At 44.5% G+C, this 14,676-nt stretch overlaps 1 protein-coding gene and 1 long non-coding RNA gene across 6 annotated transcripts in view; one reads left to right on the top strand and one right to left on the bottom strand.

The window, feature by feature from the left end:
- Window positions 1–14,676, bottom strand: part of AK9 (adenylate kinase 9) — a 101,489-nt gene that overhangs the window by 5,000 nt on the left and 81,813 nt on the right. For all 4 annotated transcript variants that reach the window (XM_077302364.1, XM_077302347.1, XM_077302358.1 and 1 more), the window contains 6 exons: window positions 14,401–14,602; window positions 7,813–7,959; window positions 5,866–6,086; window positions 5,314–5,510; window positions 3,021–3,190; window positions 1,981–2,079 (listed from right to left, as the gene is read on the bottom strand). In XM_077302364.1, the coding sequence (XP_077158479.1) occupies window positions 1,981–2,079; window positions 3,021–3,190; window positions 5,314–5,510; window positions 5,866–6,086; window positions 7,813–7,959; window positions 14,401–14,602 (1,036 nt within the window). The remainder of the gene's footprint in view (window positions 1–1,980; window positions 2,080–3,020; window positions 3,191–5,313; window positions 5,511–5,865; window positions 6,087–7,812; window positions 7,960–14,400; window positions 14,603–14,676) is intronic.
- The window catches only part of LOC143820074 (uncharacterized), a 62,803-nt gene that overhangs the window by 42,392 nt on the left and 5,735 nt on the right, over window positions 1–14,676 (top strand). For both annotated transcript variants that reach the window (XR_013225230.1, XR_013225226.1), the window contains exons 3-4: window positions 7,940–8,004; window positions 10,164–10,348. This is a non-coding gene — a long non-coding RNA (uncharacterized LOC143820074). The remainder of the gene's footprint in view (window positions 1–7,939; window positions 8,005–10,163; window positions 10,349–14,676) is intronic.

Raw genomic sequence — 14,676 nt, 5'->3', positions numbered from 1 at the left:
AGCTTGCGGCCCAGCAAGCTTCTCTTCGCCCCCTCCCGAAACAAGAAACTTGCTGGGCCGCAAGCTAATCGGCCACTTTGGCGGCCGATTTGCTCACAGCCTGCTGAGCTTCGGGGGGAATGGGAAGAGGGAGCCGCAGCCCGGCACCGGGCCACGGCCCGCGGGTTGGGGACCACTAGCTAACATGATGTAGTTACTGTGAAAATAGACAATAGGGACTTATGACTAACAATGTATCAACGTACAGCTGCACAAGAAGGCAGTGCTGCAATGATTTTGATCTTTCAATAAAAATCTGGCCTCTCTAAGAGAGGGGGTCGGAGTCAGCTGGACCAGCTCTTTGTACGTGTGTTCATTACAACAGTCCAGGCTAGGCAAATGTGCTTCCTCATTTGGACCCTTCCCGCCCAGCCATAGGACCTCCATCTTGAAGGGCTGAGCTTCAAACAACTCTGCTTGAGCATCACAGTTTTATTATCCAATTTAAATATTTTATGCTTCTTCCTAGTAAAATTCATTTTGTTGGCTATGGCCCAATTTTCCATTCTATCCAGTTCTCCTTGAATTATAGTCCTTTTCTCTGAGGTATTAGTCACCTCATCTAATTAATGTCATGTGAAAATTTGATCAATGTACCCACTATTGCATCAACCCAAACATTAATGAAAACAATACTGGCCCCAGCACACACCCCTGCTATACGCTGGTCACCTCCCTCCAAGGTGAAGATGAACCATTAATGAGCACCCTTTGAGTTCTATCAGTCAGCCAATTACAAATCTATCTGATTGTGACCTTATCCATCCCTGTTTTTTCTAACTTTCTCACAAGAATATTGTGGGGAACCTTATCAAAGTTCTTACTAAAATCAAGATATACTATACCACCTTATTTCCTGTAGCTACTAAACTAGTTGTTGTTGTTGTTAGTTGCGAAGTCGTGTCTGACCCATCGCGACCCCGTGGACAATGATCCTCCAGGCCTTCCTGCCCTCTACCATTCCCCGGAGTCCATTTAAGCTCGCACCGACTGCTTCAGTGACTCCATCCAGCCACCTCATTCTCTGTCGTCCCCTTCTTCTTTTGCTCTCAATCACTCCCAGCATTAGGCTCTTCTCCAGGGAGTACTTCCTTCTAATGAGGTGGCCAAAGTATTTAAGTTTCATCTTCAGGATCTGGCCTTCTAAGGAGCAGTCAGGGCTGATCTCCTCTAGGACTGACTGGTTTGTTCGGCTTGCAGTCCAAGGGACTCACAAGAGTCTTCTCCAGCACCAGAGTTCAAAAGCCTCAATTCTTTGATGCTCGGCCTTCCTTATGGTCCAACTTTTTCTCTAAACTAGTAACTCTATTAAAAAAATAAGATTAGTCTAGTAGGACTTATCCCTGATAAATCCATGTTGACTTGTATTAAGCACCATGTTATCTTCTAAGTATTTACTCACTGCCTGTTTAATGATCTTCTCCAAAACCTTTCCTGATACTGATGCTAACCTAACTCGGCCATGGTTGTTGGGAACTTCTTTTATTCCTTTTCTAAAAATGGGGATTATTGGTAAAGGTTCTGAGTTTTCTTCTACCAATTCTGTCAACATTCTTGGATGTAATTCATTAGGCCCAAGAGATTTAATTTAAAGTAGCCAAATATTTCTATACAACATCTTTATCAATTCTGTAATGTATCCCCTTCCCCAATATTCTCTGCTTCCTTTCCTCCCAGTGGAATATCTTTGTCCTTATGAGAAAACACTGAAACTAAGGTATTAAACACTTCTGCTTTGTCATAATCTCTCATTATCGTGACACCATCATGCCCACACAATGAACCTACCCAGCTCTCTTTTTCCTTTTACTACATTCATAGCCAAAAAAGTTCATTATTTTTATCTCAGAAGAAGAGGAAAAGGCGGCGGCGGCGATTCTTTTACAACTAAAAAACAACACTGAATATAGCTAGGTAAAATAATGTTAATGCATTTTGTACCTCATAAACTTCTGAAGTTTTTCTTCATTTTCAAAAATATATAGCTTTTTGCAATAGAGAACAGCATATTCTATGTTGCCAGGTACTAGTGCTTCATACCTCAAAAGAGATGGAAAAAGAAAGCCATTATATATACACGGGGTCTAAAGAATGCTTCAAGATAGGGTTATTCAAAAAGTCCACCATTTACAAATTTATATGAATGTAAAAGCCTATGTGTTTATCATGCAATCACCACTGGGGGTGTGCAACCCCCCTAACAGTATTTTTTGGGTTCAGATATACTGAGCCAAAAAAATACAGTATTTCCTTATATCCCGGAATCCCACTACCAGTATGATATTCTGATTCAGTATGTGGGAATGCTGAATTTTTTTGGATCCATGAGTCTGAGGCATTTAAACAAGAGGCAACAGGAGTCAGCCAACCCAGCTAAGTTGTTGTGGAACTGTCAGCTTTTGCTGCCCTGAATGGTCCTGGGGTAGCTCCTATTCAAGCTCAGTTTAAGCCAAGCTGCAACAGGAATCAGTGAACCCAGCCTAGGTGCTTTGGACCTGTCTTCTCCCACCACCCCAGCTATCATGGCCTGGTTCCTGTTGAGCTAGCCCAAGCTAAGGAGGCATGGAGCTGTCAGCTTCTGACACCTTGGCTGACCTGACTTGGGCTTCTGTTGTAGCAGTTTAAACCTTGTAGCAGCGGGGAGATCTCTTGCTGCTGCAAATGCACCTAGGAGGATCAGCTCCCACTTCCCTAGCTGACTGGTGTAGCTGAATATCACCCCCAAAACCACCCTGAGATCCTGTATAAAAATTAATAAATAAAAGCTGAAAAATCAGTTTTTATTTGGGTTCAACTATACTGATAGCAGATGAAAATATGTAATCATCTTTAAAATGATAAGGTTTTTTTTTTTGGGGGGGGGGTTAATTTAGCTGAATCCATACCCCTGGAGACCACATGCAGTTCAAAATCTGCATTAGAATACTGCCTCACTTTGTCTGGGAAATAATCTTCCAGGCATCCTGCAAGATATCAATTACCTTTGCTTTCCATCTAGATAAGTGACTGGACAGTATCCTTGCATTTCAGCTTGCATGGGGAATAAGGCCTTCACTTCTGCTGCAGTCAATTTCTTTGGCAGTTTACTTGGGAGAGGAAGAGGATGAGGTGCTAATGGGGGCACATATAATTCTGGTGCATTCAGGAATTTCTGTATTAACACCAAGTCAAACATAAGAAAAAGCAGCATTATTATTATCTTCTTAAACATTATTGCTGTTCATCGATTAGCAATAGCTGTGTGCTAGATGCTCTCCATAATGTAGATTATTCTACAGTGCCATCCTGAGCAGAATTATCACAATTCCAAGTCTGTTGGAATGTTGCAGTCTTTGTTCGGAGAACTGGGTGTAATCAATTAGCAAGAGAAGAGTGGAGCATAATGAGGATGACATTTTCAGGTTCCAGAAAGATTCTACTGAAATAATGAGAGGTCAGACGGCCAACCCAGGCAAAGGGTGGTGCTTGTATATAATCATTCTTCCTCAAAAATAATCTGTAGTCACTGCTCTTAAAAGTGTTCTCAAGTGTGTCGGGCCCAGTTTGGGTTGTGAATGTAGCATGAAAGGAAGGTATTTCCATCTCCCCTCCCCTCCAGTTTGCCTGAACAGAATTTTTTTTTTTGCGGGGAGGGATGTTTACCCTGCTGTGGGCTGCATGAGTACTGACTGCAGTATGCAATGGGCAAACTGTCCCCACCCCCAGCTGTTTTGATTTAGGAAAATGACACTGGAGGTCAGACTGAAGCCTCTCTTTTTCCTGTCTCATACAGCATGGTGTAGTGATTAAAAGTGGCAAACTCTGGTTTGGAGAACCAGATTTGATTCCCCATTCCTCCACATGAAACCTGCTGGGTAACCTTGGGCCAGTCACAGTTCTCTCGGCTCTCAGTCCCACCTACAACACAAGTCGCCTGCTGTGGGGAGAGGAAAGAGATAGTAAGCTGCTTTGAGATTCCTTAACGTAAAGAAAGGTGAGGTATAAAAACCAATTCTTCTTCTCCTCCTTTTCAACCAGTTAGTTGAAAGGGCTGCAGCAAACCAAATACTAGCATTCCTGGAGGAAACTTCAGTTCTTGACCCATTTCAGTCTGTTTCTGGCCTGTCCGTGGGGTGGAAACGGCACTAGTTATCCTGATGGATGACCTCAGTCACCAGTTAGACCAAGGCGGGTCAGTGCTGCTTATACTATTAGATCTGTCAGCAGCCTTTGACACTGTAGATCAGGGGTCCCCAACCCCCGGTCCGCGGCCCAGTACCGGGCCGCAAAGGCCATCGTACCGGGCCGCCAGCGGCCATGCCTGCCTCTCCCCCTGCAGCGAGAGGGGGGGAAGAGGCCGGCACGGCAGTCAGCGCGCCACCGACACTAACGCGCACACGTGGAACTGCCGTGCATGCGCGTTTGCGCCCCTGGTGGCCAAAACGTGCATGCGTGGCAACTCTGCACATGCATGTTAGCGCCACCTGGTGGCCAAAACGCGCATGCGCACCAATTGGGCATGCACGTTTATGCGCTGCAACTGCGGCAGCTGGGCCGCTGGCTCTCCCCCACCCCCGGAGGCGGTCCCTGACCAGATGAAGGTTGGGGACCGCTGCTGTAGATCATGAGCTCCTAGTTCACCACCTTGCCGACTCCGAGATATGGGGGACAGTCATTATATGGTTGATCTCTTTCCTCCGAGGTCGTGGACAAAGGGTTGAAATAGGAGAGAATCTCACCATCATCAGCTCACATGTGGAGTCCCACAGGGAGCAGTCCTCTCTCCTATTTTATTTAACATCTTCATGTGCCCTCTTGCTCAGCTGGTGCAGAGGTTTGGGCTGGATTCCCACCAATATGCAGATGATACCCAGCTCTTCCTCCTGATGGATGACTGGCCCAATTCCCTCGTCTGATTTGTATCAAGCGTATACGTTTGGCCCTACAATGCATGTATTAAGGTAGCATAGGATGCAGCAGTTTGCAGCACTCTCTCAACTACTGAACGTTATATGTAGAAAACTAAGACAGTTATGGATTTAAATTCTATAAATATGTCAATAAGTACAATTTATATGCTAAATTATAAATGCTGCATGATGATGGTAAAGTAGCAACACAGCTTTATGTTTCATAGGAAAGTATTTCATATGTTTTCATTTCCCCCCAAATGTCAGTGTTTTTCTCAGCTCTTGGAATTTCCTGGCTCACAAACACTTTCTAATGACATCTGAATATCTATCATAGTGTGTTAAGCCAGTTTACCATCCAAATCAACAATCTTTTAATACTCACGTCCAGTTCTTCTTGTCCAGCCATTTTGTAGTAATGCCCTCGAAACTCTGCTGCAAAACGCAGAGAAGGGGTTACAGAACAATCAACAAGTTCTCCTTTTTCTGCAAGGCTGACAGGACAGTATTGTCCAAACTCTCCCAACCGAGCGAGCAGTTCTTGTGGTGTGATACACAAATCAGCAATACTTGCTGCTTTCCCTGTTAACAATTGGACACAATATACTGCAGTTCAGCTGTGACAGTAAATATTTGGAAGATAAACTTACTGACATAAAACATCATGAATTACTACACATTATTAATTTATCAACAAGTTTTCTACACCAGTGGTATCAGCAGTATACTCTTTCATTCCCTGCTAAAGCATTTCATTTACTAAATGGGTTCATTTTACAGAGGCAACATAAGTATAAATACATTTTGACAAAATACTTCCCCCAACTCAGGTTTCAAAATAATGTCTTCAACATCCCTTTGAATAGAAAAAAAGGAAAAGAACAATGATTTGCAACGACTTGTATGAAATTAATTTAAAATAGGATTCTTTGCTTACCTTGCCTTATTCTTTCCAGATATACTTGAATCTGTTTAGTGATCATCTGTGTTTCCTTTAGCACTCTGTTCCAGTTCCACCATTTGCTGTGGAATGCATCAATCACATACCAATTCTGGTGTAGCTCTTCATAGTAAGCCCTGATTTCTTCAACTTGTGTTTTGTAACATGAATTCTTGATAGAAAGAATCTGAGAGCTGTCATGCATTGGATAAGGAGGTCTGAGAAGACCATTAGAAATGCATTAATAAAATGCTTATATATGTTGACTCCTAAACATTCTGTTCAGTGTCTTATCATAGAAGTAGGTTATGGATATTATAATAAATGGTTTCAGTAGCAACAAAACCAGGCCACCCACAAACAAGAAAGAGCTTCTAAGGAATCCTCAGTTTTATAAAAATAATATGACTTTCTAAATCAAAATTCTCCTCCCCGATAGCATAAGATAGGTTCCAAGAGTCATGGAATGTTGAGTTAGTTAAAGAGAAAAGGGGTCTGGGAAAATTAGCTGCCTCATGCCATGAGCATTTATAGCATCTTGGGCCCAAACTACAGGAGACATTTTGTCATGGTGGCAGCTCCTTCTCCCATGAGAGCTCTCAGCTCATCTCTATCTCTATATCTCATAATGCAGTAGCTAGCCACAATGCCAGTAATAAAAGTACCGAGACTAGATCATTTATGGACAAGGTAGGGGATGTTCAACACTCATGGTATTCTCCAGCTATGAAGAATAATTTGACTATAAATCCACCAAAACCTCCTCAGCCTGATGAGGACTGAATATGCTCCAGAAGACAAAGAATATTGTGAATAGTGGGAGTCACTCTAAGGAAATTAAAGGGAAGAGATATCAGCCTACTCAAGCCTCTCAGGATTTCTGGTGAGGTAGAATTTCCAAATAGTTCACATCCATAATTCCTTTGTAGGCCTTCATGCTACATTTACTGCCAACAGCCACTGTATAAGACAGCCTTTTTCACTCTTCTGAGTGTGGAGGAGCCCCTGAAATAATTTTTCAGGCTTTAAGGAGCTCCAGAAGTGATGTCAGCTGGTCAGATTTCCCTGCCATGCCCCCCCCCCCCGGGAAGTGCCCTATCACCCATGTTATCAGGCAGGCTCAAGGAGGACTGAAGGAGGAGAGACAGGAGGCAGTTTAAAGGAGGAATAGGCAAGCAGGCTCTGCCCCCTGCCAGGAATAGAAACTACAAAAGAACTCATGCTTGGGAGGGGGAGCAATGGAAGCAACCAGTTATCAAGCTTGCTGCTGATTCCATTAAGGCAGGAGGGGAAAGGCTGTGGACCCCCAGGGATCCCCGGATTCCTGGTTGGGAATCCCTGGTCTAAGGCCTTAATGACATTATATGTAACACAATTGGCACAAGGACTTGCAACAGGGTGTCAGGTGTGAGCTCAGAAGTGCTGCACAGACCTGATTTGGATCACAACCATTTCAGCCTCTTCCCGTGCTCCATTTGTTGTGAACCCAAATAGCTATGGGAATATTTATTTGCTCCACTGGGGGTTGCACATAAACAATACTATGCCTGGAGAATGCTGAAGCCCCTCCTCCCCTCCCCTACAGTGCCTGTTTAAATTGAGCCCCTGCAGCACTTCAGAATTGAATTCTTATGGGGAACTTGCAGTTGCTATATGGCTGCAAGTCGCCATGGCTATCATGTGTTACACATAACATACAATTTGAGCCTAATAGCCCTGATTACTGTTATCACAGAAGACACACAAGAACAAACACAAATTGAGGAAACAAAATTTGTGTTTGTTAAAATGGGGATGAATTATATCTATTCAGCAGTGAGAAGACAATAGAGACTTTAATAGAAGATCTTTGATATAATTTGTTGCTAAATTGTTGTACTGTAGGAACCTTAAAAGCATTAAGAATTCTATTCTATGAGTTATTTTGAAGAGTGAGATTCTTACTTGTCGGGGCTTTGTTTATCCAGAAGTGCTCTTCTGAAGACTTCTTTTGAATCAATTTGCATCTCAAAGATTTTAACTGGAATTATTTTCATATATTCTAAGAGGTGTACTTGTTTTTTTGTTACAGGGTACCCATCAATAACAACTCTAGGAAAAAATGAACAAAATTATTATCTGGATTGTGCCTTCAAGGTATCATAGAACAGCTGCAGAATTTATTTACTTATATGTTTATTTACAGTATATTTATAGGACCAAATAAATTGTCAAAATAGCAAGCAAGCAAACTTTCATTTTCTCCCAAACTCTTCATTAATCTGAACATTCAGTACAAAAAAGGATGTAGGAATGATGGAAGAACCTGAAGCTTGTAGCCTTGAAATTAATATCAGAAAGTTCTATGGTTTTAATTATTGAGGAGGTCTGCCTATCTCAGGATTGATAAGTGATTCCATTGAAAATGTACATCATCCTAGAAGGAACTTATAAGGGACTGTGGCCATAGTGAATACCATAAATTCCAGCAGTTTTTGGACATACAACACTGGTCTGAAACAAAGTGGAGAACACACCAATGTACTTTTGTATTGTCCTGGCCCTCAGAGTAGGCAAACAGTCTAACCTTGCCGCAATAAATTTAACACTTTGAGTAGGGGCAAGGGTAGAATTTCTCAAAATTTATGGCCACTCCTAAACTCTGGAGCATATGAATTGTGAGAGAGATTTTCATGAAAACAATATCCTCGGAGTGACTCATGACAAGCCAGTAATCAAAGTAAGGGTATATTGTACAAACCTTTAAACAGAAGACTACAAGTGCAGAGAAACAGCAAATACCCTAAGTGCCATAGCTAACCCAAAGGGCAAAACAGCATATTGGTCTTAAGGTTTAAATTTGCTGTCTGCAAATTTAAACCTTAAAATTTTTTGGTAATCTACAACAATAGAGACATGAAAATAAGCTTCTTTGCGATCTAGAAGAACAAACCAAGAATTTTTATGTATAAAGGGAAATACGTCCTTTAAAGATAGCATTCTAAACTTCCTGACATTAAGGTAGTTATTCAAATTACAATGGTCTTAGATGGGTCTTTGATTTCTTTCTTTCTTATAAACCAGAAAGTAACTAGAGTTAAACCCACGGTTCAATTTATTGACAGGGACTGGCTCAGTAGCACCTTTTGCAGGAGCTTGGAAACCTCTTATTGACTGTTTATGCACTGGAAGTTTCATGCCAGGCTGCAGTTTGGAGTTTTAGTTGTGGCAGGTTGCCCCACATCTTCCTGCCCCCACACGGGGGAGCATTTGGCCTGGTGCGCCTCATCTGCCCCCAATTTGTGCTCCTGCATAGGAGCTGGGGCAGTGAAGTTCCCAGTGCATAAACAGGCATTGTAAATATTCACTGAAAGCTATAGGGTGTAAGTGGGAATGAAGGACAGAAGAGGCAGTTTTGAATTCCAAACATAACCTGAGTAGACCCTGGCCCTTTGTTTAGAGCAGAAGTCTTCTGTGACTAATGAATGGAAGAGAAATTCTGGTTCTTGTGGGTGACAGAAGAAAAAGTCTGCTGCTTGCTCCCTGACTGTTTAAAGGCTATCCACCTTCTTGATGGAGCCCTGGGAAGATGCTGGTTTTCTCCAAATTGCAGTCGCTTGGCATGACCAGAGGACATGGGTCTCTGGAATACCGAATATTCATAATTGGGTCAACCTCTGATGGCTCTGGAGGAGTGCAAATGATATTGAGAGCTTTGATCATATGGGCAAGCTGCTCTGAGTAAAGCCTAAGATCCTCTGTAGGGGACACTGCAGTCTGATCCCCAACATCCCATTTTTCCCTCTGGTTACATCCCATCAATCCGCATAAAAGAATATAAAATAACAACAGTAGTCCATATATTATCTCGACCTTGACCGATCCCCCCACCATCCGTGGAGGCTCTCAGTGGCTCAGATTCTTCCTTCACAATTAAATCTGACTTTAGATTGCAACCGTAGGTGGGGCATGGATAGTCATTGTAGAGGTAGCAGTGGCCACAATGGTGATAGTATCATAAGATGGGATAGTGGCCAGGTGCTTGGGCTTCAAATGTTTTCAGGGGAGTTGTTAGGAAAAAATCAGGTGGTAGTAGAGATAGATCAGGAACTAGCTGTTAAAACACTCTGCAGGTCTGGAACATAGGCCATGATGGAATCAGGCCAACCTGCAAAACAGCATCTACCCTTGACTTTCCTTGGTTATACAATCGATGGAATGGAACCGTATTTTACTAATAGCCATGTTGGTCAGGAGGCTGCAGTGAGGAAGAGAAAGGGGTCAAAAATCACTCTATTTGTTCCTTCCATCAACAGAACTCCACCAACAGGAGAGGAAGGAGAGAATAATCAGCTCAGGAACATCGTCAACTGCTCTCTCTAGTCGGGGGAGTTCCCTGAGGCGTTGAGGGAGGCAGTGGTGTGCCCTCTCTGCAAGAAACCATCTCTGGACCTGCATGACCCCTCAAGTTACCGCTCGGTAGCGCACTTAGCGTTCCTGGGTAAGGTGGTGGAAAGGGTTGCGGTGGACCAGCTCCTAGCATTCCTGGAAGATACTTCAGCGCTCGATCCATACCAGTCTGGCTTCCATCCTGGTCACGGGCTTGAGACGGTGTTGGTCTCCTTGTTGGATGACCTCCGTCGCCAGCTTGACTGAGGCGGCTCTGCTGTGCTAGTTCTCTTAGATCTGTTGGCCGTGTTTGACGTGGTCGATCACGAGCTGCTAGTGAGCCGTCTCACAGGTACTGGGATAAGGGGTACATCCTTGTGCTGGATACACTCCTTCCTCCAAAACTGGACACAGAGGGTAGCTGTGGGAGAGGAATTATCGAGCCCTTACCGGCTCCCTTGTGGGGTCCCACAGGGCTCGGTGCTCTCTCCCACATTATTCAACATCTTTATGCGCCCTCTGGATCAACTGGTACGATGTTATGGGCTAGGTTGCCATCAGTATGCTGATGACACTCAGCTCTTTCTCCTCATGGATGGCCACCCGGACTCTCCCTCGGAACCATTCACCAGATGTTTGGAAGCAGTAGGTGGATGGCTGGAGCAGAGTCGCCTGAAACTCAACCCCTCCAGGACGGAGGTCCTGTGGTTGGGCCGTAGGGGAGCAGACCAGGAAGCGCGCTTGCCCTCTCTTGCCGGGACACAACTTAAGATCACGTCTCAGGCCAGAAACCTGGGGGTGACCATGGATGCCTCACTAACACTCGAGGCACAGGTCAAACAGGTAGCTGGCCAGGCATTTTTCCATCTCCACCAGGCTCGGCTACTAGCGCCCTATCTGTCCTCTGAACACTTGGCCACAGTGATCCATGTGACGGTCACCTCCAGATTAGATTTCTGTAACTCGCTCTACACTGGCCTGCCTTTGGGCTTGATCCGGAAACTGCAACTGGTCCAAAATGCGGCTGCTAGGCTCCTCACGGCTACACCTTGGAGGGCACATATCCAGCCAGTGCTGAGGCAGCTGCATTGGCTACCGGTTATCTTCCGGATCAGGTTCAAGGTTTTGGTTTTGACTTTCAAGGCCGTCTGTGGTCTGGGCCCAGGATATATGAGGGATCTCCTATTGCCCTATGCCCCCCGTAGGGCCTTACGCTCTGCGGGGGCTAACCTATTGGTCATTCCCGGTCCCAAGGAAGCTCGCCTGGACTCAACCAGGGCCAGGGCCTTTTCGGTCCTGGCCCCAACCTGGTGGAATGAGCTCCCAGAAGAGCTGAGGGCCCTGTGGGAATTGTCATCATTCCGCAGGGCCTGCAAGACGAAGGTCTTCCGCCAGACTCTCGGTTGAGGCCGGGCAGCAAGAAGATCTAGCCCCCCTCACAAATGTGACGGTTGCGTCTGTCATCTGCCCCCTCCCTTTCCCTTCTTAGTGGGTGTGGAATTGGATTAGTTATATTGATTTTGCCACCATTCTTGTCTTAACTTTTGTATTAATTGCATTATGTTTTATTGTGCTTTTATTGTTTTAGGGGATTAGTTTTTATGTGACCCACCTCAATCCTCTGGGGGGAGGCGGGATATAAATTTAATAATAATAATAATAATAATAATAATAATAATAATAATAATAATAATAATAATAATAATAATAATAATAATTTTTCTTCTCCACTGCAACTACAGCCATGTGACTATTAGTTTATGTAAGTCCCATAACTTAAGAAACACGCTTTCTTGGGGTCAGAAAAGACTTCTGGAGGTAACGGGAAGACAGGAAATAGCAATGGCCCTTATATGGATAGATGACTAGCTCCATCCCAGTTTTTTTTGTTCCCCCAAGTCTGTTACATGTTTATATTTATTTTATTTATTTATTTTTGATTTATTATATTTATATACGGCCCTCCCCAGAGGCTCAGGGCGGTTTACATGGAACATAAGAACAGTACATGAAACAGTCTATAACATATGAATAACCATACAATAATATTAATAACTAATAGTTGTAACCATACAATATAATAGTATAAACAATATAAACAATGCAACAGTGCAAACATGTCCAGAGTATTCTGGTGGAGTTCTGAGAGGGAGTGGGGGGGAGCAGGGGCCCTTCAGCCGCTGTTGGTTATGTCTGGTCTCAACCAAATGCCTGGCGGAAAAGCTCCTTTTTGCAGGTCTTGCGGAACTGTTTAAGCTCCGTCAGGGCCCTGATCTCCTCCGGGAGCCCATTCCACCAGGTGGGGGCCAGAACAAAGAATGCTCTGGCCCTTGTTGAGACCAGGCGGACTTCTTTAGGGCCAGGGACCATTAGCCAGTTGTTAGCGGTGGAGCGCAGAGCTCTTTTGGGGGCATAGGCGGGGAGGCGGTCCCTCAGGTACACTGGGCCCTGACCGCGTATGGCCTTGAAGGTAATTACCAGAACCTTTAGTCTGATTATAAAATGCATTTGTGTACATGATGATCATGTGAACACATGAGGAACTGAGAAATCTCAAGTTCTTGTTAAGTTTTCAGGGGTTGAACAACAATGGTTGTCCTCTACAACAGCGGTCCCCAACCTTCTTGTAGTCGGGGACGGCCTCCGAGGGTGGGAGAAAGCCGGCGACCCGGCCACAGCAGCTGCCCGTAAACGCACACGGGCAGTTGCTGCGCATGCGCATTTTCGCCACTAGGTGACGCTAACGCGCATGCGCAGAACAGCCGCATGTGCGCATTTTTGCCAGCAGGTGGCGTAAACACGCATGCGCACGGCTCCGCGCATGCGCGTTTGCGTCACTGGCGTGCCAGCGGCCGCGCCTGCCTCTTCCCCCCCTCTCGCTGTGGGGGGGGGAAGGCAGGCGTGGCCGCTGGTGGCCCGGTACCGGGCCGCAGACCGGGGGTTGAAGACCCCTGCTCTACAACTCCCAGATCAGTCCAATACACCAAAGATTTACATATATTGGACAATTGTATTTATCTGTCTCAGGCCTTTCTTTGCTTACAGACTAACTTCTAATTTAAAACAGTTTCTTATTAGCAACAATGGGCCAGGCCTTGTAAAAAACCCTGATGCCAACTCTGCCCCCATGTCCAGTTATGAGCACAATCACCATACCTACTTTTGGCTCAATCTTCTAACATGGTATATACCCACTGTTGTGTAAGCTGACCCTGAAATCATAACAACTATTTCTACATGAGGGGCTACAATAAATCCCAGGGAGAAGCAGGAGAAACAAGAATTGGGTTTCCACTGGAGAAAGCCTACATACCAAACAGAGGAAATGAACTGGATACGGGGTGTGTATGTGGAGGATTGGAAGATATGAGCTACCCCTGAGTTTGGGGTATCTCCCATGACAAGAGGATTCCTACATTTGGAATGGGTGGGGTGATGTTCCCCAAAGCTGCGAGAATGGCGGAAGCTTCCTTCATTCTTGTTTCAGATACTTTGCACAGATGCTGTGACCTTCAGGGACGCAAGGTCTTCCACAAAAGGGGCAGAAGGGAGCTTGTGGATGTGTTTGCTCCATCATTACATTGAACTCATGTTTTTGTATTAGATCTGTATCCTCAAATCTTACATACTGAATGCTGTTCTTATACACTAGGAGCCAGCTTGGTGTAGTGCTTAAGAGCGGGGACGTCTAACCTGGCAAAGCAAGTTTGACTCCCTGCTCTTCCACATGCAGCCAGCCAAATGGGTGACTTTGGGCTCGTCACAGTCCTGATAGAGCTCATCTTCCAGAGCAGTTCTGTTAGAGCTCTTTCAGCCCCACCTACCCCACAGGCAGTCTTTTGTGGGGAGAGGAAGGGAAGGCAATTGTAAGCTGGTTTGCGACTCCTTCAGATAGTGAAAAGTGGGGTATAGAAATCTTCAGAAAGCAATGGGGGGTAGGAGGACTAAAGTAGATGGAAAACTATGCTGTTGGTACTTAGAGACAGCCTTACCAAGATACTGATTACATGATAACTGGGATTTACATTTTGGGGTGGTGGCAAAAAAACAACCACTTTTACTTGCAGACAATCATGCAACATGCATGTGAGAACACACAGACAGAGGGGTGGTTTGTGACATCCCCAACATTCAATGTTAATTAAGAAAATGAATGTTACTCACCCTGCTGTATTACACACAGTGTCCATCAGTGCAATGTCTAGAGCCTGGATGGCAAGTTCATCAGGTGCAGTCAATCCTTTGTGAAGATGCCACTTCAGCATGAGTGCTAATTCACTGTCTGGCTGATCATTTAAAATCATACGTATAGCATCTCCCATGGAAAGTCGCTTTAATCCATATGCACTTGCAAATTTTTTGGCAACTGTAAAACACATTTGTTATGAATATGAAGCTTTTAATCATGTCTGTGTAAATTTAGTGATCATGATTTGCACA

The sequence above is a fragment of the Paroedura picta genome, chromosome 1 (assembly GCF_049243985.1).
Source record: "Paroedura picta isolate Pp20150507F chromosome 1, Ppicta_v3.0, whole genome shotgun sequence".
Classification (NCBI taxonomy): domain Eukaryota; kingdom Metazoa; phylum Chordata; class Lepidosauria; order Squamata; family Gekkonidae; genus Paroedura; species Paroedura picta.
The sequence above is the reverse complement of the archived record's forward strand: the minus strand, read 5'-3'. Positions and strand labels throughout refer to the sequence as shown.